This window comes from Tetrao urogallus, assembly GCF_951394365.1.
Source record: "Tetrao urogallus genome assembly, chromosome: 5".
In the NCBI taxonomy this organism is placed as follows: Eukaryota; Metazoa; Chordata; class Aves; order Galliformes; family Phasianidae; genus Tetrao; species Tetrao urogallus.
In genome coordinates, this window is record NC_136818.1 from 23,017,993 (window position 1) to 23,041,416 (window position 23,424).

General features: G+C 59.6%; 3 protein-coding genes across 4 annotated transcripts in view; all 3 read right to left on the reverse strand.

The window, feature by feature from the left end:
* Positions 1-1,255, reverse strand: part of TEDC1 (tubulin epsilon and delta complex 1) — a gene marked incomplete at both ends in the record, with an annotated part of 63,933 nt that extends 62,678 nt beyond the window's left edge. Inside the window, 2 exons of the mRNA XM_079536055.1 lie at positions 900-978; positions 1,139-1,255. Coding sequence (XP_079392181.1) covers positions 900-978; positions 1,139-1,255 — 196 coding nt within the window. The remainder of the gene's footprint in view (positions 1-899; positions 979-1,138) is intronic.
* Positions 1,256-5,091: 3,836 nt separating this feature from the next.
* Positions 5,092-7,635, reverse strand: CRIP1 (cysteine rich protein 1; the record flags this gene model as incomplete). Its single annotated transcript, XM_079536314.1, has 4 exons — positions 5,092-5,132; positions 5,258-5,315; positions 5,404-5,498; positions 7,596-7,635. 4 exons carry the CDS (start codon positions 7,633-7,635, stop codon positions 5,092-5,094), a joined length of 234 nt encoding a protein of 77 aa, XP_079392440.1.
* Positions 7,636-14,097: 6,462 nt separating this feature from the next.
* On the reverse strand, positions 14,098-22,381 carry CRIP2 (cysteine rich protein 2; the record flags this gene model as incomplete). 2 transcript variants are annotated; one of them, XM_079536312.1, is made up of 8 exons in its annotated part: positions 14,098-14,165; positions 14,246-14,303; positions 14,450-14,544; positions 14,740-14,808; positions 14,884-15,024; positions 15,425-15,482; positions 16,628-16,722; positions 22,339-22,381. In XM_079536312.1, the coding sequence occupies 8 exons, from the start codon at positions 22,379-22,381 to the stop codon at positions 14,098-14,100; spliced, it is 627 nt and encodes a 208-aa protein (XP_079392438.1). The 2 variants fall into 2 exon arrangements, with proteins under 2 accessions (XP_079392438.1, XP_079392439.1); XM_079536313.1 differs by lacking the exons at positions 14,740-14,808; positions 14,884-15,024; positions 15,425-15,482; positions 16,628-16,722.
* Positions 22,382-23,424: the final 1,043 nt, after the last annotated feature.

Sequence of the window (23,424 nt, forward strand, 5' to 3'; positions counted from 1 at the left end):
AGCAAGTTGTGACTAAACAAGTTTTGTCCAAAACAGTTCAGCAGTTCTGTGCAGAACCACGCACTCTTCCCTGACACTCAACCAGCACTGATAGGGTTTGCTCTCTTTAGAGCCAGCAACCTGCCATGTGCATATGGAAGTCCTGCCTCCAAACACTACTAGCAATTAGCACTGGAGCAGCCAGGATTGAGATTGCAGCCTCACTAAACTGTGGTGGACAGCCAGTAAATTGACTTACCACACAATCACACGCAGCAGACTGCAGATGAGTGGAAAAGGCATACCAGACAAACGAAAAATAGCAGTCCTGTGAGTAACAGAACCATGCTGATTTCCTGCTGAGCTAACAGCTGAACTGCACTGACTTGGCTTCACATTCCTCATGAGAAATCAGCCACAATGCTTAGCTCTTTTTTCACTATCCCTAGAGCCACCAGAGTTCCCAGTTTAGGATTAAGATTTGCACTGTTGTTTTTTTTAGCTCTTGAGGGCTGATTCTAAGTAGTATCGGTGTGTTTGGGAAAGCATGTCCATCACAGATGAACCCGTCCTTGAAGATTCCTCCCATAGCAAAAGGGCTCTGGAGAGGTATCTTTGAACAGACAGAAGCCTGAAGTCAGGTATTCTGAAGGCAGGAATGGTGTTATTTAAGAAACCAGCAGTGCTTTGTCACAATGAGAATATGGCATATGACCACTGCAGTTCTAGATACAGGGAAACGTCCAAGGGAAACAGGAGACCCTACGAGATGCAAGAACACCCCATTTCCTGGATAATGGAGGCAAACCAGAGCACAGCCAAGATACAACAGTAAGGCAGTGGTGTAAAGCAGTTACACATGGAGTGCTTAACGGCCCCAGTGCACAGATGGAAACGGTGATCTGCCAGGCTGCTGTTACCTATGGCATCCAACTCGGTCCACTTGCCTCCGTGGATTTGTTTCAAGAGAACATAGAGCAGCCTCCAGAAATCCAGCGTCTGCAAAAGAACACGAGGAATGGCTGCTGGCACACGGCCACGTGCGGCACAGCTCAGCCCCACTCAGAGACGCCGCTAGAATTCAGCCAGCCCTCGTAAAACGCAGCGCCACACGGGCTGCGAAGGGAGGAAGGGAGGGAGGGTCGCGCCCCGGGCTCACCGCCTGCGGCCGATCGAACCTGGCGCAGCGCAGGATGTCGGGAGCGAGCCGGGCGCAGGGCGGCAGAGCCCGGCACAGCGCTCCGACAGCGCCGGGCAGCGCCCGGCACCGTTGCATCGGATCGCAGCGCAGCGCCCGCCGCTTCCCGCCCCTAGCGCTGCGCATGCGCAGCGCCGCCCCTTCCGCCCTGCGCGAGCGGCCGCTGCAGCGACCCCTACAGAGCGGGCGGGCGGGCGGAGAGCCGCTTGGTCCTGACCTCGTGGCCGCACCCAAAGCGATTGCACGGCGCCGCGCAGACAGGAGGAGCCGTGCCGTGCCGTGCCGTGCCGTGCTTCACCCGCAGCATTGCGCGCCAAACGAGGGGCAAAGCCCCGAGTCCAGGCCTGAAGGGAGAAGGCAGAGATGGCCGTCCTCCAGCAGGCCGCTTCCTTCCCCCTTCCTCCCGGTGCAGCAGCTTTGTCCCCATGCGGTTAGCAGGGGCCGTTGCCACCCGGTGACTCAGTGGGGCTGAGGCCGTGTTTGCTGTTGCTATGCCATGGCAACGTGCCGCGTCCCGTTGCCTCACACCGATTGCACACGATAAAGGCTGTGATAGCTTCCTCGGTGCCAAGGGGTGCGAGCCCTAATCCTGAGAAAACACCCAGCTCCTTTTCCTTTTTTTTTTCACTGTTTTTCCCCTCATCTCCTGCCAGGCCCTCAGGCCGTGCATCCAGCCGTGCTTCCCTTGCAACCGCTCTCCTCCCTCCCACAGCAGTTCAGCAAACAGCCCAGAGGCAGCGGCCCCTTCCCCGGCTGCCACAGCACTGCACACACGTGTTTTTTAGCGTGCTTCACGTCACACGGCAGTCACAGGTCGGCAGGTCCCCAACGGGGACTGTAATAATAGCTGCAGTAAGATGGATTTTCCCAAACGCAGCACAATGTCCTGTGGTGCCAAAATCCGAGGTCAGCTCCCGGCAGACGGATGCTTCAGATGCTTAACACAGGCGTTGGTGTCTCAGGCCCTCTGATGCGGGGTCTGCACTTCCAGTATAAAAAACCAATCAGGAAGGATTATGAGACATTAAAATAAAAACATCTGCAGGCTTGCAGTTCTCAGGAGCTTCACCCTTTTAACTTCGACAGCAAAATGTTCCTCTGCGCAATGGGGAATGCACTCTGTGCATTGATCCCTTAAAGCAGGGCCCACCAAAGACAGGCACAGAGGTTTGGTGGGAAGCTCTTGCTCTCTTCTCCCTTTAAACTCTCAATTTGCTTGAAAATAAAAGGAGAGAAGTTGAAATGCCACACCAGTGCCTGAGGCCAGCTGCAGGGCACAGCCTCTGGAGGGGGACTCGGATGGCAGCATGCTGTTTGCAGGCTCCCAGCTCATGCTGTCTCCTGGCTGTCTGTGGGCACAGGGACACACCTGCTCTAATGCTGACATCAGCCTACAGCAGGTGAGGGCATTCAGGGCCAGGTCAGGTGTCCCAAGCTGGTCCTTGCAGTCTCCTGCTTGGGCTCTGCAGCAGAACACAACATCCCTCACAGCACAGCTACCCCTTGGGGACCAGCCGAACCGAGGGCCCCTCACTCTCTTTCAGTCCCCCTCTCCTTTTTTTCTTCTGTGCAGGAAACCACAAAGCATAGAGTGAAACCGCAGCAGTTCAGTTTCTGAGCCCATCTTGTTTCCTATCCTTTGCTAAAACCTCTTCTGCTTCCCTAGCCCACACTTTCGGGCTCGCCCACACGCACTGCCAGAGAAACGGGTGATGTTGTTTGTTTTCTTTGTCACTGAAGAAGTGTTTATAGCAACCAACGCTCAACAATCCACAAGCACCATTGATCTCAGCCACAGCTTCCGTAATAATGTCAGAGGAAGCGCTGCCCCGTCCTCTGGGTCAGCAACTGTGATGCCTCACGTCACCAACATGAGGGCTTCACACTTTGCTGGAGATCACCTCATGCCCAGATTGGTACCCCGAGGCTGCCCTGACCTATGATGGCAGTGTCACCCCTCAGCTGCTCCCCCATAAAGCCAGGAATGCAACTCAGCATCCTGCTCCCCCTTCCTGGCACAAGCTTGTGTCTGCTGGCAACCCACCTCCCGCTGCACGTCTGGCTTCCCTTCCAAACACCATGCAGCTGTTTCTTCCTCTCCAAAGAATGAGGTGAATGTAAAATCAATTACCATGTATTTTCTTTGACCAAAGTTCCTTCCAGATGTGACCTGAGCCTGAACTACTCAAGCTCACAGCACTGAGCTGGGTTCTGCCCAGTGCCAGCAGTGAGCTGGGAGAGCTGTATGCCCAGCAAGTCCAGGGCTACTTGTCTCTGTGAGAGCATGGACACAGAAACAGGGCAGCCAGAGGGAGCTTTTTGCAGCAGGAACTATTATCTTAAGGCTCATCCCTGGAGCCTGCTCAAGATATCCCAGCTTTTGTCGGCCTGGCAACATGCAGCATGAGATTCAGGTTGTCTGCACGCTGCTTGGGGTGGCACAGCCCCTTTTGTTCCCATGTCCCTACAGGTGCTGGGAGCTGTCCCAGCCACCTCAGTGCCGTGGCAAGGGGGGGAGTAGGAAGAGCAACAGGTAAGAGGGCACCAGGAGACTGAATAAGGCCCCATCCAGCACAGGCAGCCCATTATGCATCATTCAGGAGCTCTGTGCAGGCGAGCAGCTCTCCTTCATTACAACTACACTCACAGGGGAAGAGGATGTGCGACTGGGGAAAGACTTCTGACACACACATAGGAAGTTTTAAGATGTTTATCAGATGGAACTGTTTCTATCAGCAAAGATTTTGGTACCAGGCATGTACCTCTGATCTTGCAGGGTTTGGCCAGATCCTAGTAATGCCAGCGTAACAGAAAATACTGCAGTTTCTAAAGAAATGCATGTGTAAAGCACAGGAAAAAAATAGCTGCATGTGGTGTGAAGCATATCAGAACATGTAAATGGGGTGGTTCGTGTTAGGGAAACCACTACTGAAACAGCCAACACCTCTTGCATCTGTCAGCACTGATCTTCCTTCACGGAAGAGGCTGGAAAAAAAGAGGCTGAAACAGAGAGCAAGGGGCTCAGAGCCAGCTCCTGCTCAGTAATACCACACCTTCGCTCTCACCAATGGCAGGGCCTCACCCTGCCCTGCTGCTAACCCCTGCCTGACGCAGCCTTTCTGTATGACTGGCTAGAGAGGAGGCAGCAAATAACTGTTTTCTTGGCACATCCTGCACTGCCTCACAGCAGGACCCTACCCAGCCCCATGGAGCTCCAAGCCTGGCTCCCAGCCACATACTGGATCTGGGGATACCGGAGGCTCTAGGGACAGTGTTCCAGACCTCATCCCACAATTCTGCCCTTGTTGGGTCCTTTGTCAGCAAGTCCCTTGAATCCCTCGTATAAAAAAAATAAGGCCATGACATGGAATAAGCAATGGTTGTTCGGGGTTTATTAAAGATTGGGAATACAAGGATGGGCCCTACTGCAGAGCCAGGTGCCAGAAGCAGGGCTGGGTTTGGCTGGCCAGGTGTGGTCTTCTCTCCAGGCAGCCCTCAGCGACCGAATTTCCTATGGAGCAGCATCCAACCTCCCACCCTGCAGCTCCTTCTGGAGCGGAGCCCCTCTCCGCCCCATCCTGGGTTACTTATTGCTTTAACGTGCTATTTGATTACAGAGTGATGAGGGACGAGAAGGCATGTCTGTTGCAGTGGATTTGTGCTGTCTTCGGGCTGCAAAGGGAGATCTGTCAATCAGACCTGAAGAGGGATGGAAGAGAGGGACATCCTCAGTACAGCAGTGCATTGGGACAGACTCCATCTCTGCCGACAAGCCTCAAAGTAAGGCACCCACTGCTGGAGCCAAGCAGTGGCAAAGGCTGCTGGGGCTGGCAGAAGGGAGCTGGCACCCAGCAGTACGATCTTGAGCACGGATATGAGCAGATGAGCACTGAGGGGAAGCACCAACCTGAACTCTACTTGAATGTGTGGCTCTCGGCTCCTCCCCGGCCAAACCCTGAAAGAAATTGGAGCAGGATCAGCAGTGCTGCAGGATGCACCACTGCTGTGCTGTGGAGAGTCAGGGGCTAAGATCCCTGACTCCCTCCCCCCTCCCAAGCTCCCAGCCCCAATTTACCCTACCTTTAGGTCCAAATAAGGCAGCATAGCAGGGGTGGTTGCAGTAGGGCTTGCCATCATGCTGCAGGAAGAGAGGAGAGTATCAATCCCTGTGCCCTGCTGGCTGCACCCATCCTGCTCTGTGGGTGCTTCCCAGGCACCAGACCTACCTCTGCATGCCCCCCGGATGTCAAGGTCTTGTTACACTTCTCACATCGCAGGCAGGGCCGGTGCCAGTCCTTCCCCAGAGAAGTCACTTTCTCAGCTGCCATGCAAAGAGATGGGTTAGCAAGGTTCTGACCAAGCACAAGTTGTTTGAGGCAGGCTGGCCTCCTGCTGCCAGCGCTAGGGAGGATGAAAGATTTGGGGCTACTTTCCCAGTCTTCTTGCCCAGAGCAGAAGTCCTGCAAGTGCCAAACCCAAGCCTGCACACACAGGACCCCAAACCCAAACCTGGGGCACAACACTGCCAAGGGCGCTTACTCTGAACATGGTGGCTGCCCCATTTGAGGACAGACCACTTTCACCGGTCTGACAGAGAAGATTTGGGCATCTCTCTCTTCCAACATCAGCCTGCATAGAGATGATTTTCTCCAGGCCAAACAGAGCTCCTCTATCCAAACTCCCCTATGGTTGATGGGGTGAAGGTGGTGGTGGACAGGTATCAGACAGGGGGTGCAGCAAAGCCACCACTGCACCCTCCCTATCACCAGCTGCAGCGACAGCACTGATTTGGTGCCATTGCTAACCACAGCAGGGCCAGAGCCAGGCCAGGGCTTGGGGAACAGCACGCTGCTGGCTTGGGCCAGGACATGTTTGTGGAGAGGGGAAAAAGCAATGTGGCTTCTAATTGCAGCCCAGCAGGGGAGGAGGTTGTTTCTGCAGTATTTTCTGGAGACGTATGTGCTCTTGCTATTGGCAGTTGCACCCCTGGGGATTTATTAAGTGATAAAGCAGAGCTTTCTACAGGAACCCAGCCACAGCCAGCTCCAAGCATTCATCCCTGTCTGCAAAAGGCGGTCAAGGAAAGGGTTTCTTCGGGATCCAAATCTGCCCACAGCAGCTTATGCAAGGTGCCAGCCAGCAGCTGCAGAGGTGGAAGCAGGGGCAGCGCCCAATGGCACGAGGCAGCCCCGTGCAGCACAAAGAGCCTCCTGTGTCCTGCCCGGGTGCCAACTGGGTGCAAGAGGAGCCCTTGCTCTTTGCAGACTCAGTTTGTCCCAAAGCAGCCCAAGGCACACCCAAGGAAGGACCCAGGGAACCCTGGAGCAGGGGTCGTTCTGCCTCCTCTCCCAGCGCTCCCTATCTCCATGCAGTGAGCTTATGGCTCCAGCCACTTCTGAAGCCTCCTCTGCACTAACTGTGCCAATTTCATAAGAGCAAGCTGATAAGAGCAGGGCCCAACCCCTCCTTGGTCGAATGGTCCCTGCGCTGCCACGGCCACACCTGCAGGCACAGCAATCTCATGTGAGCCGACCTCACTTCTTGGCTGCAGGCACGGGCTCAGCCAAAGCCGTGTCCCAGCTGTAGGGCCAGAGTCACCCCAGCGCTGCCCTGAGGTGGGCATCACCAGCAGATGGATTTGTTTGACACAGAGAACAGCTATGGGGAAACCTTTATCCCTGACCCTTCAGCCTCATGTTTCAGCATGAGATTTCTCCAGCAGAAGTGGAAGCTGCGGCACACCCACAGGCAGAGCAGAAATAAGGCAGAGAGCAAAAGTCGTGGTACTCAGGTCACTGATCTCAAGGAAATTAAGTACAGAGATGCACACATACTGCTCTCAGCAATCCGCAGCAAACTCAAATGGGGAAACGAGGAGGTTTGGCTGCTGCAACCTGGCTGCTTCAGCTCAAATCTTGGGTGAAACGACAAGACAACAGCACCCGAAGGAGCAGAACATGGCGCTTCAGCCCCAGTTTGGAGGCAGCGCACTCACGCCAAGCCCCGCAGCACGCAGAAACCCAACGGGTTCAAAGCAGCTCAGCCACCTCCCCGCTGCACAAAGCCACAGAGACCATCACGGTGCTCACCAAGGGCACAGCCATGCACCCTGAGCCCCTTGCAGCCCACCTCGCAAGGCTGGGGGCTGCATGGGATCCCAACCGAATATCTCGCAGGGCCGGTAGGGCTGCGGGGAGAGAGCAGGGCTCAAGCACTGTGCTGAGCTACCCTGGGCAGGCTGGGGGTACCCCGCAGCCCCTCACTTCTGGTGGATTTGGGGTGCCATCCAAGGTATGCCGGGGAGACACAGCACAGGGGTGCACAGCGGTGGGACACCTCTAGAGCCTGCAGCACCCAGGACAGGCAGCACGGGGGTAGCAGGAGCCGGTGGGGGGACGGGAGAGAAGAAATCCCTTACCGAAGTAGACCTCCTTCTGGCAGCGGGGACACTTGGGCATGGTGCCAGCTCAGCTCAGCTCAGCTCAGCTCGGCTCGGCTCGGCTCCGTTCGTCGTTCGCACGGGCTGTGGGATGCTCGGCTCCGGCCCCGCAGGAGTCATTGCTCGGGGGCTCCTCCCCGCCCCGCCCAGATGTGCGGCCCCGCCCGCAGCTGGAGTCACCTCCGGGTGCTGCCAGCCCGGGCTCGGCACCCCTTGCATCCTGCTGTCTTTCCATCCTGCACCCCTCGAATGCCACAGCCCTACACTGCTTGCCCACTTGCCCCCCTGCACTCCCACCAGCTGAACTTCTTGCAGTCCATTTCATTCTTTACACTTCCGCACCCCTTGCACAAAGCACTCTTTGCATCTTGCACCTCTTGCTTCCTGCACACTTTGCATCCTGCACTCCTTGTGCCCTCCAACCCGTGCATCCATTATCCCTACACCACCTGTGCCCCTTGCACCCCCTGCACTCCCACCTCTGCACTTCTTGCAGTTTCTTTCCCTTTTTACACCCCTTGCATACTGCTCTCTTTGCATCTTGCACCTCTTGCTTCCTGCACACTTTGCATCCTGCACTTATCTGCATCTTGCACCCCTTCTGCCCTACTCCCTTAGCACCCCACACTTCTTGCACTCCCACCACCAGCACTTCTTGCAACTCCTACATTCTTTGCATCCTGTACCCCTCTCTGCCCTCACCCCCAGCCAGCTCCTTGCTGGCTCTTGCCCACCCCAGTGCTGCAGAAGAGCCCAGGAGCCCTGCAGCAGGGCTGGAGACATGATTGGCATCATCAATTAACCACACCCAATCAGACCACACCTGGGTGCTGACACAGCTGACAGACCTGCATCATTCCTCCAGTGCAAAAGTGCACCTTGGAGCCATGCATGCTGCCTGTGGGTAGCCTTGGGGAGGAGGTGGGGTGCTGGATCCTTCTTGCAGGGCCTCAGGAATGGCGTGGGCACAGTACACAGGGCCTGCCCATCTGAGGCTGACTGTTGTCATTTTATTAACAGCGAGGACTTGTTGTTCCTTTGTGTTTGGCTGTGAAGGAAATGAGGAGCCTATCCAAAGGTCTGTTTTGCATGAAACAATCCTCCCCAGGGCATGTCGCTGTGCTGGGAAGGTCGAGAGGCCCTGTGAAAAGCAGCACCAGGACCCAGCACCCGAACCTGGGGCACTCTTCATCCCACAGGACCAGGCCCCCACCCATGGGTGCAGGCTGTGAGCCCACCGCCCGCTGGCACCAGCCTTGGTCCTGCGGGGAGGGAACTCACAGGCCAGCCGTGAGTCATGCAAGGCCTGCGAGGCTGCAGCCTCCACCCCGTCTCCTGTCTCCTGCGTCCTTTCCGCTGGAGCTGTGGCCCTGAGGCAGCACATATGTGTACACATCACGTTTTGGATGTGCCACGTCCCGAGTCCTGAGCTCTGATGGCACACGGGGCACGTCCCCTCTCTCTGGCAGCCCTGCTTCCCTCCCAGTCTGCTCTGAGGCCCCGCCAACCAGGACAGCCGGCCCCAGCTGTCTCCCTTTTAAGGCTGTTTTGGTGCCAGCAGGCAGCTCTTCTCAGCCCCGGCCCCTGTTCCCCATGGACCACACAGTGCCTGGCCCCTCTCCTGCAGTAGGAGCCTCCCAGCCCAGCCAGGCAGACCGCGTCCCCATGGCATTGCATGCTGGCAGGGCCAGACAGAGCATGGGGATCTCAGCCCCCCCGTGCCCTTGTCCGAGGCCGTTTGGGCAGCAGAGTGGGCACAAGGCTGCGGGGGGGGTGACACAGCCGGCGCCGAGGAGCCGGGCGCTGCTCATTGCCAACCATGCCGAGCAGGGCTCTGTGCCACACGGGCCCCTGCTGATGATGTGGTAGCACTGGGGTGAGCTCAGGGTACCCACGGCGCTGCTGACTAGGGGGAGTCTGGCGGCACCGTACGGATGTGCTGGATGTGGCCTTTCCTTCGTTGTACAGGGAGTAATTTCACTGACACTCCCAATGCCAAGGTGTGGAACCCCTCAGCAGGAAGATACACCGCATCCTGCCAGCCTGCAGCCCCCCAGCCACAGCACTGGGTGAGCTGGACACCGCTCCTCCACCAGGGGAACAACACAGACACCAGCTGCAAACAGCCTCCTCAGCAAAGCCACCGTTATCTTATCTGCAGACCTTGTTCCAGCTAATCTAACCATCCCGCCCCGGCTGCCTGTGTCCTCTGATACCAATCTGGGGGTGGAGGCTCCGTCCTGATGCATCAGGCGCTGGCGTTCCTGAGCAGCATGGCAACACCCTCACAGCAACCCGGGTGGCCAACTGTTGTTTGGGGTGATGCACTGGCAGGCAGTGCTGTCGCTGCCCCATCCCTGAGTACGTGCCTCCAGCAGGGCTGTGGCCTCAGTGTGTGTGCACAAAGGAAAGATGAAACAGTGATGACAAGATCAGCCAGGTCCCCTGTGCCATGCCATGCCACCAAGCTACCCTTGCCACCTGCTTCCATGAGCGTCCTTGTATTCGTGCCATTCAAACATGCCCCACGTGGACTGACTACAGCCTTGCTCACACTTTCCTCCTTTGCAGAGATGCCGATGCCTCCTCTAACTTCTTCCCCAACCACGGATCCTCCCAAGCAGCTCTGGGTTCCCTCCCCAAGGAAAATGTGATTCAGCAAACCCCAGGAATGTCCGAAGCACGTTGCTGTTGTGGGGCTGGTGGGAGATTAGGAGATGTAGACATTTTCCAAGTGTTTTCCAACTGCAGCTTCTGCAGAATTCCCCTCCCTGGCTATATTTCAGCCTGCACTTGTGTAAGTCACAGGCTCGCTCAGCTGAGACAACTCATTGTAAAATATGTCCTACCCAGCCCAATATGTAACTCATTTGACAAGAAAATTACAGGGTGGATTAGAAAGCCCAGAGAGGCCAGGAGAGGCTGCCAGCTGTGGGATCCCAGGGAGAGGCTGGAGAGATGCTGGAGTGATGTCAGAGATGGGGTGCCGGGGGCTGCGTGCCCCCGCCTGGCTCCATGTGTGGCAAATCCCATTAGGGCAGCACGTGGGAGCAGAGTACCGAGCGGGCTGTCAAACCCAATTACACCCTAAGGGGAAATTCTGGGGTATGTCTTCATAAAGCTGAAAGGAGGCTGAGGGCTGGGAGGAACCGGGAGCAATGCTGCATGGTGGGCAGGGATGAGCACTCACACTGCCAGGCCAGTCTAACCCTGCTATACACATGTGCCGGAGGGTGCCTGGCTGCCCGCACAGTGCCACCCTTGGCACTCGGCTGGGATTTCCAGACGTGGGACAGGAGAACCTCTCCAAGTCCCAGCTACATGGAAAACGTCCTGAAATTCCATCCAGGCACAGCTTCCCACTTCTCCCCACGCAGAGTCTGGCCAAAAATCTCCATTACCATCTGCTCTTTCCTGCTAGTTTTCCATTAGCAGCAGCCCCAGGAAATCTCCTGGCTGAAGCCCTTTGTGGGCTGTGTTGGTGCATTTTCCTGGCACCATTTCTCTAGCAGTGGTTGTACCCGCCTGGGCTGGCTGAAGATGTGATGCCCACCACTTTGGGAAGGCATCCCAGGGTTGGGGGTGCTGAGACCACAGGGCCACCTCCCCACCCCTCCCAGCCCTGCCATGGGATTGGCCGTGCCACCTGCCCTGCACTGGCTCCAGGCTGCTGATGCTGTACATTTTATTCCCAGTTAAAAATTCACTTTGTCAAGGTGAGAAGGGGAACAGGGAGCAGGTGGGTCTCTGGGTCTCTTCCTTCTCCAAAGGGAATCGGGACACTTGGGTCAGTCCAGTCCCCCCAGCCACGTGGCTGAGCCCAGGACTCCAGCAGCCCTCGGAACAGCTCTGCTGCTGCACCCCGCTTCCTGCAGTGACCTTCTGCTTTGCAGCCCAAGCTGGGAAAAGGGGTCATGGAGCACCGACAAGACCTTGGAGTAATAGTAATAGGGCAGGGGCATCCTGGGCTATCCCTGCTGCCTGTTGCAGGGAACTCCCTGCTTTATGGCCCTCAGGTATTTGCTCTCTGCAGCGGGGCTGTATGTGTGCTAAGGGAAACCTCTGCCCTCTGCAGTGGTGGCACAGGGAGGGAGAGGGATGGCCACATGCTGTGAGGCTGTATCCTTGTTTTAGATGGAGCTGCTTAGCTCCTCCTTACTGAAAACAGGGCAGGAGCAACTCAGGGAGATCCCAGGACAGGGCAAGAGAAGGAATGCAGCCATGGGTCACACACCCATCCAGCCCCATCAGCAGCATGCACAACTTCATCCTATCAGCACAGCTATTCCCAGATCCACCCCACATCCAGTCCCCAGACACCCCAGAAGTCCCCAGGGTTGCTCCCTGGGTGCTCACACTGTTGGGAGCCCATCAGTGATGGATTTACAGCCCTAATCCTCCACTGCACAGACGCACACCATCCTGCCTCCATCCCTGCCCTCCCTCTTGCACCCTATCCAGGATTTAACCCTTGTCTTTGACTCACCCAGGGATGACTGAAAGCCCAGCCCAGCCAGCCAGAGCTGCAGCATTACCTTTGGGGAGCACCAGAGCTTATTCCTGGCCTCATGGAAGCAAGCTGTGCTCGCTGGGCCGCTCTTAATACCCCTCTTAAATCACATCTTCCAGTACTTCATCCCTTTTGGGGATGCCTTCCTGTTTTCAAGTTCCCAGCAAATGCTTTAAATCTGTCCTGCCTTTCTGCCCAGCCACACAGCACCAGCTGCATGCAGGCTCCAGGCACTTCCCCACATTTCGGGTTCCCCTTCCAACTGTGACCATTTCACCCCTCTCCTGCAGGCAACCTGTATCTGCTCTGGGCTCTGTTTCCCCCCAGCCCCAGAGAACATGTTTGTAACCACAGCTCTCGCCAACTTTCTCATCCCACCAGCAAGCCCTAGCTGAAAGAAATAATAAAATACTTGATGTCCCCTTGGGGAAAGATGTTTTCCAGGCCCCTTTTGGCAGGAAGGGGGCATTTTCAGCTCACATAGGTCTCCCAAAAATAAGTATAAAAACACAGTGAGGATCAGAGGCTGAGTTGCCTTCCCACTCAAAGCACTGCTCTGCTGCATCAGCACTGCCCTGAGCCCTTGGGCATGGGCTAGGCTGTGCAGGACTCCAGAACCTACCCTGGTACCACCTGCAGTGCCCACTGCCCCTCACCATGACCCCAGACTGCAGGGCTGCACAGAGACAAGATGCTGCCTGCCTGCAGCAGCCTTCCCAACACCCACTGGAGCAGAGCTGAAGTCTGGCAATCTTTAGTTTTTCCCCAGCAAAACTCTCATGGGGAGAAAAAAAAATGTAAATTAAAAAAAAAAAAAAAAAGGAAAAGAAGAACCAACCCCACCCAAAGCAAAATAAATGCCACGTTTGAGCCTGGCAGCGGTTTGCACCATGCTGTGATGTGCCATCCTCAGATCCCTCAGATCCCCCGGCCCTGACAAAAAGATGGGCTCATTAAACTCATTAATGAATAAGGGTTTCAAGGAGAGCAGCAGAGCTTGGTACCAGCTTGCAGGTGTGACAGCAGCCATGAGCACTGTCATTTTCACCCTGCCGTGCTGCGGGATCCAGGGGGTAACAGGGACCCTCATCCCAGCAGCGCTGCAACACAGCACAATGCTGCTGCCCGTGGGGCCGGGCCCTCTGCTGTGGGTCGGGGAAGGAGCTCGGCGGGGTCAGGTCTCCATAGGAACGCCAGCAAACACAAACATACACATCCGCTTCCCGGGCGCAGGGACTGCTGCACCGTGCTGGGAAAGGGCTGCGACTGCCGCGCTGAGCCAACAGCATCCACTGCTTCTCTGTGCCTCACAACTTGGGGCTGCCCGTGCGTCCCACAGGGAAAAGACGGGGACAGAAGGTTCCCTGCCCGTCCCCGGAGCCCAGCACACAAAACCTCTCTCAAAACCTTTATTATCAGCAAATAACAAAAGTCCGGGGAGCGCACGGCCGGGTGGGTGGGCAGCGCAAGCAGCGTGCGCACAGGGGAGGGGCGAGGGGTGTCCCCACAGCCGGGAGCACAATGACAACAGCTCATAAATAAACACCGCGACGGGAAACCTCGGGCTCGGGACCCAATGCGCTCTGCCCCCTGCCCCCGCCCCCTCCCCGGGCATGGGGAGCAGCTGGACCTCACATTGGAGTGAGTTGGGGGGCGGGGATGCGAGGGTGGGGATGCGGGAGCTGAGCCGCTGGGGGACCACGTGTCACTGGTGTCACAGCATCCCCTGAAGGTGCGGGATGTGTGGAACACTGGGACAGCAGTGACCATCCCAGCCAACCCGTCCTGGGGAGGGCAGAGCGCACAGGGGACGAGCAGAGACACCTTCTACCTTTGCCTTTAAACACTGAAGCTTATATTAGGGACTATGGCGTAGAACCCGGAGGTTCTATAAAGACAGCAGAGAGCACAGCTCCGTGGCCGAGGGCTGCTCCGGTACTTGTAGGTGCGGGAGGTGAGGGGGCCGCCTGCCTAGGGCTGGTTCTTCGCCTCAGGGTCTTTGTCGTAGATGTAGCTGCCCACGGCTCCGGTGTTGACGCCTGCAAGGAGGGACGTGCACAGCGGTGGTGATGTGAGTAGGACGGGCGTCCCCCCGCCTCCCCGCATCCCCAGCACTCACCCTTGGGCCCGAAGAGGATCCCGTAGCAGGGCTTGTGGCAGTAGGGCTGCCCGTCGTGCTGAGAGGGGAGGAGAGACAGACGTGTCACCGTATGGCACAGCGGGGCTGTGCAGGGCGCTGCGCGGAGCCGCGCTGCCCTCTCGCGGCGGCACAGCCCGGCACGGCGCAGCACCGCGGTGCGGGGCCGGGGGCGGCCGCTCTTACCTCGGCGTGGCCCCCGGGGGTCAGCGTCTTGCTGCAGCGCTCGCAGCGTAGGCAGGGCCGGTGCCAGTCCTTCCCCAGCGAGGTCACCTTCTCGGCTGTAACGGGGACAAGAGGGCCCCCCCACACATCACCGACGCGTGGGGACATCGCCTCTTTGAATAAAACCCCATGGACCCCCCGCCACCTGCGTGCCTCAGGGGTCCTGCCACCGAGTGCCACCACTGGGCACACACCCAGTGCCACCAAGTGCCACCACGGAGCACGGTGCCCAGCATCCACCACGGCCTTACCGAAGTAGACCCTCTTGCCGCAGCGCGGGCACATGTTGGGCTCCCCGGTGAAGGTGGTGACGCTGGAGGCTGTAAGACAAAGAGACATGAGTGTGGGACGCCTCATCCAGCCCCCAGCCGGGTGCCCCGTGTCCCCCCACTCACCTTTGCTGGGTCCCTTGGGCGGAGCAGCGTTCACCTTCCTCTCCTCCACCCTGGCTGGGTGCTCAATGGGCCCCGGTGCACTCTGCCCCTCAATCTGCGGCTTCTCATAGATGTACGACCCGGCACCACCAATGTTCACCCCTGCAGTGAGGCAAAGGCTGCAGCAGCCCAGGGGTCTCCATCCCCTCCCAGCCCCATCTCAGCTCCCCCAGGCTCCTATCTCTGTGGGGCCTCCACTGTCCTTCAGCCCCAGCTTCCTCCCCACCCAGGCTTTATGTGTCTGGGACAGGGGAGCAACTCCACCTTCTGTTCAAATGGGAATTTGCTTCTTTAATTTATAGATAAATAAATAAATAAGAAAGAAAGAAAGAAAGAAAGACACAGCTGCTGGGACTAACTCTCCCTCCAAAAGCTCCTCTACCCCTCTGCACACAGCAGCTGTGGGTTTGGGACCAGCTCAACTCATGGCAACCCAGCTCCTGGGATGCATTTGGAGCTGTGGGGACGAGAGAAACAGGGTACAGGCAGGGCCCAGACTTACCTTTGGGGCCAAAGAGCGTCGCATAGCAGGGCTTGTGGCAGAAGGGCTTCCCATCATGCTGGGGAGAGAGGGCAGTTAGGGTGCTGGCAGCAAGCGTGCTCATCATGGTCACCACCATCCCTATCCACATTCAGAGACAGTTTAGTGGCCATAATGGGCTGTTGGTCGGACTTGATGATCTTAGAGGTCTTTTCCAACATTAATGATTCTATGAGAGCACAGTGGCTGCGTCCCAAGTGTGCCCGGTGACCACTCTGGTCATGCTGCACCCATGCTGGGCACCCAGCACCCCAGGTAAGGCAGCACCTCCCTCCCAGCTGCATCCCAGCACATCCCCAGCCAGGCGAGGAGGGGCCTTCTGCTCTGCTTTGCCTCCACCCTTGTCACCATACCCCTTGCCTTGGCCGCAGATCAGAGCCCCGCTGCAATCAGCCCTGCTATCGGCCGGGGGCGATTATGGCAGGAAGGCACAGAGCAGGCGATAAGTGCTGCAGCACTTCTGTCCCACGGCCCAGCAGCCACCCACGGGAGGGGGCCCTGAGATAACACTGCTGCAGCCCCGGCTCCAGCAGCAGCTTCCCACAAAGGTGCCGGGAATCGAGTCCAAGAGAAAAGAAAGAACGCTTGTGCCTCCGCATCCTCGGCCCCGAGGTTCACAGGACACAATCAGCCAGGCCTTGGCTGCCGTCACCCCAGCAGAATTTGGCCTTATATGGAGAGGGAGAGAATTCTCCAGGCTTAACTCAGCCTCACTGCCCAGCTGCCCCAGCTGCTGCCAGCCACCCCTCAGCTGTGCCCTGCTAAGGAGCTGGTGACATGCTGGCACGAGAGGCCGTGCACTGCCTCAGGTGCAGGGGACGTGCAGTTGCTGTGGGCTGAGCACCTGCTGAGCACCTGCTGTCAGCTCCACCGCACTCCCTGCAGTACAGCTGCAGGGCTCACTGGGTGCAGCCTGGGGTACCAGACCCAAACTGCATCCTGCCACGTCCCCATCCCTGGGGCATCAGACAGCACGTCGGCACAGCCCTCGCTTCTTCAGCTTCTCCAAATATTTACATTTTGGATGGATTTGGGGCTTCCTTAGCTCTATTAGGAGCTGTATGGGGAACGCATGCAGTTCCTCAAGGACGGGGTTGTCACCCTGCTCCTGCCTAGCTGGGCTCATGCTCCCACAACCCCATTCTGCTGCCTGTTGGCCTTCACCTCAGCGTGCCCTCCTGGGGTCAGGGTCTTGTTGCAGCGCTCGCACTTCAAGCAGAACTTGTGCCAATCCTTGCCCAGGGAGGAGACCTTCTCAGCTGTGGAGAAATAAGAATGAATGAGTGCCCTGTGCCAACGTGGGCTGTGTTATCGTGGTGCCCACAACCCTATTCCCCTATCAGCTGCTCTGTTCCACACGATGTTCCTAGGGCCGCTCCAGCACCGTGCTCCTACTCCCCTTGTCTATTTTTACTCCCTGCATTGCCCCACACAGCCCTGCTTCCATTCAAATATTTAGAGTTGCCATGCCCACCCGGTCCGGCAGCTCCTGCTCATTTTCATGCCTCAGCTGCCGTGCCTCTGGCTCAAACCAGGACACAGCCAGCCTCCGGTGTCACCAAGGCTGGGTTCAGCCCTGGAGAATAACCATCTGAGTTTGAGGGGCTGGGAGCAGGCATGGGGCACAGACAAGTGCGTGGGCACAGTGCACACCACGAGCCTGCGGGGCAACACGCTGCAGGCACCAGAAATGGCTTCAAAGGCTCCAGTTCCAGGAAGGTGAGCGCTCAGAGACCGGTTCCACAAATGCACCTCCTCTGGCTGTCCCCTCTGCACAGCCCCAGGGCTACACTTACGTCCCCATCCGCACGGTGCCGTCCCTGCTTCTTACTGGGTCTTGTGGGCACTGGGGCAACAGTGCCCAGTGATTCCCTTCCAGCTGGGGGGTCCCCAGCTCCAGGGGTGCACACAGCAGGCACAGCTGGAAAACGGCACCATCCCATGAAACCCACCATACAACTAAATCATAAGGGCCAAATAAAATATTTAATGAGCAAATAAAAGCTCAGCCGTGCTGCACAAGAACAGACTTTCGCAGAGGAATGTTTCCCAGCCCCTTTCCCCTCAGAAGGACTTCAGCAAATGTCACTGGACTGTGTTGGGTCGGAGTGGAAGCCGGGAGCTCCACAAGGGCAGGTCCAGCTCTGAGAGCTGTCCTCCTCCCATGGCAAATGGCTGTACTCAGGATACGCCACAGAGCTGAGATATGCCAACAACCCCATCATCACCCAATGCATCAGCCCTGGTGGAAGCAGGTGGCTGTGAGCTACAGAGATGTAGGAGGATGGAACTGGTGTACCCACAGGGAAGCACAGACCCAGGGTTCAGTGTCAGCTGGGAGCACAGCTCAGCGAGACAGCTCTGCAGAGCAGGAGCCCTTTGCGCAACAGCAGTCCCCAGCTGGGTCAGCAGCTTCTCCCAGCAAGGGAAATTCACTGCAACTCTGCTTGGGCCATACGTGGGTCACGAGGGTGCACACAAAGGGACGTTCCAGCCCGGGGCTTTCTGGATGCTCTGCAACACGAGCCCAAGGTATCCCTGCGTGACCGCAGCTGGGATGTGGGGCTGCGCCGCGCCTGGTGGCAGAAAAATGTGCCGGTGATGTGCGGCTCAGTGTGCAAGACCAGGCTGCCAGACCGACCTGGGAACAGGGCAGCTTCCCCAGGGAGGGAAATGGAGCGTGAGCGGCTGAAAACTGAGCCAGAGGCTCGGGGCCGAGGGGCCGCTCGGCTGCATCCCGGCGGCTGCACAGCCGGGCCTGGGGCTGCGTCACCTCCGGCCGCCCCCGCCCCGCAGGGAGCAGCGGGAGGAAGCTCCCGGCGGATGTTTTGCAGCTATTGCTGGTTATTGCAGCTGCCACAGCCCCCGCCAGACGAGATTCGCCCCCGCGACATCTCGGGCAGCTGTAAGACCCCGCGCTTCCTACAGCAGGGGACGGGCAGGAGGGACGAGGTGGCCTCTGGGTGCCGTCCCGCTTCTGGGGACACCCTGGATCTGTCCCTCGCCCTCGGCTGGGAGCACGGAGCCGGGCACGCGCAAACAAAGGGGACAGGGAACGGGGCCAGGCGCTCGGAGCGCGCTCCGCCGGTCGGCCGTCGGGCCGCATTGTTCGCCGCGAGCAAAGGAAGCCGCCCGCAGCCCGCCCGGCCCCTTCCCAGGGCGGCGGCCGTTTGTGCCGGCGCTGCCATCAATCACCGCGGGCAGCAGGCACCGGGTTGCCGTCACCGGGCCGCGGCCGCTCCGAGGTTGCATCAGCTCCAGCGGCGAGGGCTCCGACCGCACCCCGCTAAGGAGGGAACCCCCCCCCACCGCCACCCGGGCGGGCTGCGGGGTCGGGGCCGCCGCCTCCTCCCCGGAGCGAGCCCGCGGCCTTCGCTCCCATCTTCCCTTCCCTTTCCCTTCTCTCCCTCCTTCCCCAGCGGGAATTTGCAGCCCGCTTCCCCGGGGCACACCCCGCACCGCAGCCACGATAGTAGCGCGGCCGCCCCGCCCGCCGAGCCCGCAGCCAGGCGCCGTGCCCGGGCGGGGCCGCCGGCGTAGGCGAGAGGAACCGAGCGCGTCTTCGTGGGACGGGAGCCCTCCTCACCGCCCGGGCCGGCACGGAATCCTCGCCCCGCTGTTCCCGCGGCCCCTGACAGCAGCGCCGCTCCTCCGGCCGCGCGCACCGGTGCAGCGCAGCCTCGAGCAAATTCCCTCTCCGTTTTCCATGGGGCTGCTGCACTTCATCAAGCCACGTGCGCGCTGGACGTGCCGCACGGGGACGGCTGTGCTGGGAGAGGTCCCGCAGCGCTCCCGTGGGCACGCTTCCCGGCTCGCTCGGGATAAAGAAGCAGGCATCCCCGGACAACCTCAGTGGAGCTCCCAGGAATGCTCTTACTGCTCCCTTCTCGTCTGGCTGCTCTCTGCCAGCCTCCCTCTCTCCTTCCTGCTGCTCCAGGCCCCGTGCTGCCACAAAACAGCACATGGAAATCAGAGTGCACGGGGTGAGCTCGGCAGCCCTCCTTGACCCAGCACACGGAGCAGGGCAGGCACACAGCCTCTCCCTGGCCGGGAGCACCGTGTTCCTCTGAGCTGATACAAATCTCTGACGGGCAGCTCCAGGGGTATGAAAGCATTCCCCGGCCCGCATCAGCAGGGGGTTCCAAGTGGTGCTCGAGCAGCCAAGCCCGCACCAGTGTTCCCCAGCTCTGCTCTGCACAGGCAAAGCCAGGTGCTGCCATCCCCACCGTGGCAGAGATGCTTGGCACCTGTCTGTGTGCTGCAGCACCAGGGCTGCCCCACAGCAAGCCCTGAGCACCAGGACCCACCCCCAGCCCTCACCTCCTGCCCCTGGCAGCGGTGCCACCACAGCCCTATCGCAGCACACGCCCTGGCTGCTGGATTTTACCGTAATGCTACGGAGGCAGATTTTCCAGTACCTCTCACTGGGGCGTTCCTGCTCCACCTTTCCTGCCCTTTCCATCCCCCTCCTTGGCCCCGTCACCTCTCTCCATCCATAGGCCCCAATAGGGACAGCAAAGAAGGACAGATCATGAGGACCTCACACCCAGCCTCCATTCCCAGGGGTCAGGGCAACATCCACAGCACTGTGGGGCCTCCTGGGAGCCACAGTACTGTATGCATTGACCACGCACAGAGCGAGGGGCAGGGGCTGATACCTGCCCTCCCAAACACAACATCCCACAACTCACAGCAATCAGCAGCCTCCCATGGATGCATCCTTCCCCCACAGTGTGCCCCACAAGGATCCGAGTGCCCTCTGTTAACGTTTTGCAGAGCCCACACACGCTCATTGAGAGGCTGCCCGGGGACACGGGGCAGTGGTTGCATAAGGAGAGAAGGCGACATGCTCAGAGCGGCCCTTTGTCAGCGCTGCCCTGGGGATGGAGCCCTGCACCCGCACTGGGCACTCACTGAGGTGAGCTGCTCCAACCCGAGGGCAGCAGTTACTGATTAATTGATCGCAGGGCGGCCTCTGCGGTTGGATTCCTGCAGGGCAGCCCTGCCTGCACAGGCTCAGCCTCCACAAGCCTCAACACCATGGTTGGAGCCCCTGTGAGCGAGGCGGGTTCAGCCCAGCGCCGTGCCCACGTGCTCGTAGCATCCGCAGGGCTTTGGGCTGCTCTGTGCTCGGGAAGCGCAGTACAGGAAAACAGGAAACTTCCCAAACCATCCTGCCAACCCCTGAGAAAAGAGGCCTGGAGGCAGAAAGGCTCAGCTGTGGCTCGCGGAACCCCACACTGTGGCACAGCAGATCCCATGGCACCGTGGCTCCCGGCAGCCCCATCCCTCAGGCACTCCCTGCCTCGTCCACAGCCACCTGCCAGCACCGTGCTGCTGCTGCCCCGATGGAGGGGAGGTGGCGGCGTGCCCCGCTCCGCCTGGAAACTGCGCTTCCAAAACCGTCTGACAAAAGAGCCAGAAGACTATTTTTATATTTCCCTGCGCTTTTTAAAGAAAAAAAAGCTCATTCTGCAGCTCAGGAAACGCCCACATCCTTCTGAGTACAGGGAGGAGTCTCTGGATTTTTCCAAGGAGCGCGGAGCAACAGGCGGGCTGGGCTGGAAATGAGTTTTCCATCGGTACCCGCTGCTGTTGGCTTCGGTTGGCCGCGGGGCCGGGAATGGGACATGGGGGCATTTCCCATGCATGACCCACAGCCCCACCAGCTCCTGCCTGTGGGTGCCAGCACTGGCAAGCAGGGCGCTGGGGATCACCACCAGCATGCTGGGGCTGAGGGATGCCCCGGCATGCCAAGCCCTGCCAGCACGTAACCCTGCTCCGTGCCCGGCTCTGTGCTGCTGGCTGCCTGGGAAGCAGCTCCTGGCCTCACACAGAGCGCTCAGTTGCCTTCTGTGCATTAAATAAACCAAGCTGGGTTTATTCCACGGGAGCCTGGGCGGTTCCCAGAGGGGAAACCGAGGACGTCAGGAGCGCGCGCCGCAGCCTCTTCCAGCAACGGGAGAGGAGAAGTTTCCGGCCGGCTCCTGCTCCAGTTCCCCACACTCCATCATCGGGTGGTGCCGCTGCCCCCTCCCTCCCGCAGGTCCCCGTGTCCCTGCAGGAGACAGGAGAGCGGAACCAGCAGGGCACCGGCAGGGGCTGCCCGCCGCCCCCGGCACAATGCTGGAAGCAGGACGGTGGCATGTGCCCCATACAGCCTTGTGCGCTCAGGGCCTCCCGAGCCCCCCGCAGCCACGGGGGCTGGGGCTGCACCCCCTGCCCGCCCCCCTCCCCGGGACAGTTGGACCCCGGGCCGTGCCCAGCAGCCAGCCAGCGGGCTATTTTCTGCTTAAAAAGGAAAAAGTTCACACGGGGAGAAATGTCTGAGGCCGAGCCGTTCCCACCGCCCCCCCACAAATAGGTTTATTTAAAGGAGGAAGAGAGCAAATTCCTATTTCTGTGTTTACTTGGAGATGGCCGGGAAGGAATGAAAGCTCCCGATGCCTCCACCGCGCGGGCACCTCCGGGCCTTCTGCTCCCAACGAGCGCACCGAGAACCGGTGGGGGGGGACACGAGGGGACCCTACAGCCAGATGACCCCGGGCCCGGGACTGAGCGCCCACCCGGGCGGAGCCGGCACCGAACCCTCTGACAAAGCACCGCAGAAACCCGAACCGCCGCCCGCCGGGAGGCGAAGCGCACACCTGGCTCTGCGTTACGGGAACGTTTCGGGTGCGCTCGCACCTGCCCCTCTGCTCCTCCCCACCGAGCCCCCCCTTCTCACGGTCTGTGCGACGGATCCCCCCTCCGGACAGCGGGACGCGGCCCCCACCCGTTGTACCGGGCACCGGGGCGGGCAGGGTAGGGCAGGGGGATGCGCTGCGCTGCGGGGACGCGCTGGGGGTGGAGAGGGGACCCGGGGACGCGCTCACCGAAATACACGGTCTTGTCGCACTTGGGGCACTTGGATGCCATGGCGGGAGAGCGGAGTGGAGCGGAGCAGTGCCGTGCCGTGCCGTGCTGTGCCGTGCTGTGCTCCCCGCTCCGCCCGGCCCCCGCCCATTACCCGTGGTGGGGGGGGAGCCGGGGCGGGGCTGCCCGCCGCGCGTCTGCCCGGTCCGGCCCGGCTCGGCCCCACAGCAGGTGCGTCCCCAGAGCTGTGGGTCCCTCCTGGAGACACTCGGAGCGGCCGCGGTGGGGCAGGGAGCGGGGATGGGGCTGCGGGTGCCGCTCAGGTCGCCCCTACTCGTGGGCACTGACAACGCCGCACAGCTCGGGCAGCGCCCAGCAGCCCCCCCGCCCCGCTCACAGCCCTGTGTTAATCTGCCCCTGCTGCTGATCCCCGTCCGGCGATCAGCCCTCAGCCTGCTGCCCCAGCTCGCCCAGCCCCGGCACCACCGGCCGCCCCATGGCCCCGCTCCGGCCGGGCCAGGCAGCAGGGCAGGGGCTCTGGGCATTCTTAGGCGCATTTTTTCCGGATGGGATAACTGAGAATCCCAGCTGAGCAACCAGGACGACGGGTCTGATACGGAGACCTTGGCGGGGGACGAGGGCACAGATAATGCGATGGGGGCGGCGGGGTGTGGGAGGACGGCACGTCTTCCCCCCAGCCTGCGTAGCGAAGCAGCGCTGCTCGTTGCCCTGCGTGGTCCACGGGCCCGTGCCCCCCCCCCGCGCATCCCTGCGCCATTTTGCTCGGTTGCCATGGAAACAGACATGTCAGAAATCCCTCCCGGCATAGAGAGATGCGCAGGGCCGTGCAGTGCTGCCGGGTGCCAGCTGTGCAGCAGGTGCACGGCACGGGGGATTCGGAGGACCCCCTGTGCCCTTTTGGGGCCGAGACCTCCGCCGCAGCATTACAGGGTCGTGTGTCTCCGGCCGAGCGTCGGTAAACAGGAAATCTGCTGGCGGTGAAACCCAAGCCATTGCATTATTCATCAGCCCGCAGCCTGGCCCCGCTCCTCAGCCATTGTCACATAATTCCTCCTTTCTCCGCTGTCAGCTGGCGCGCAGCCGCC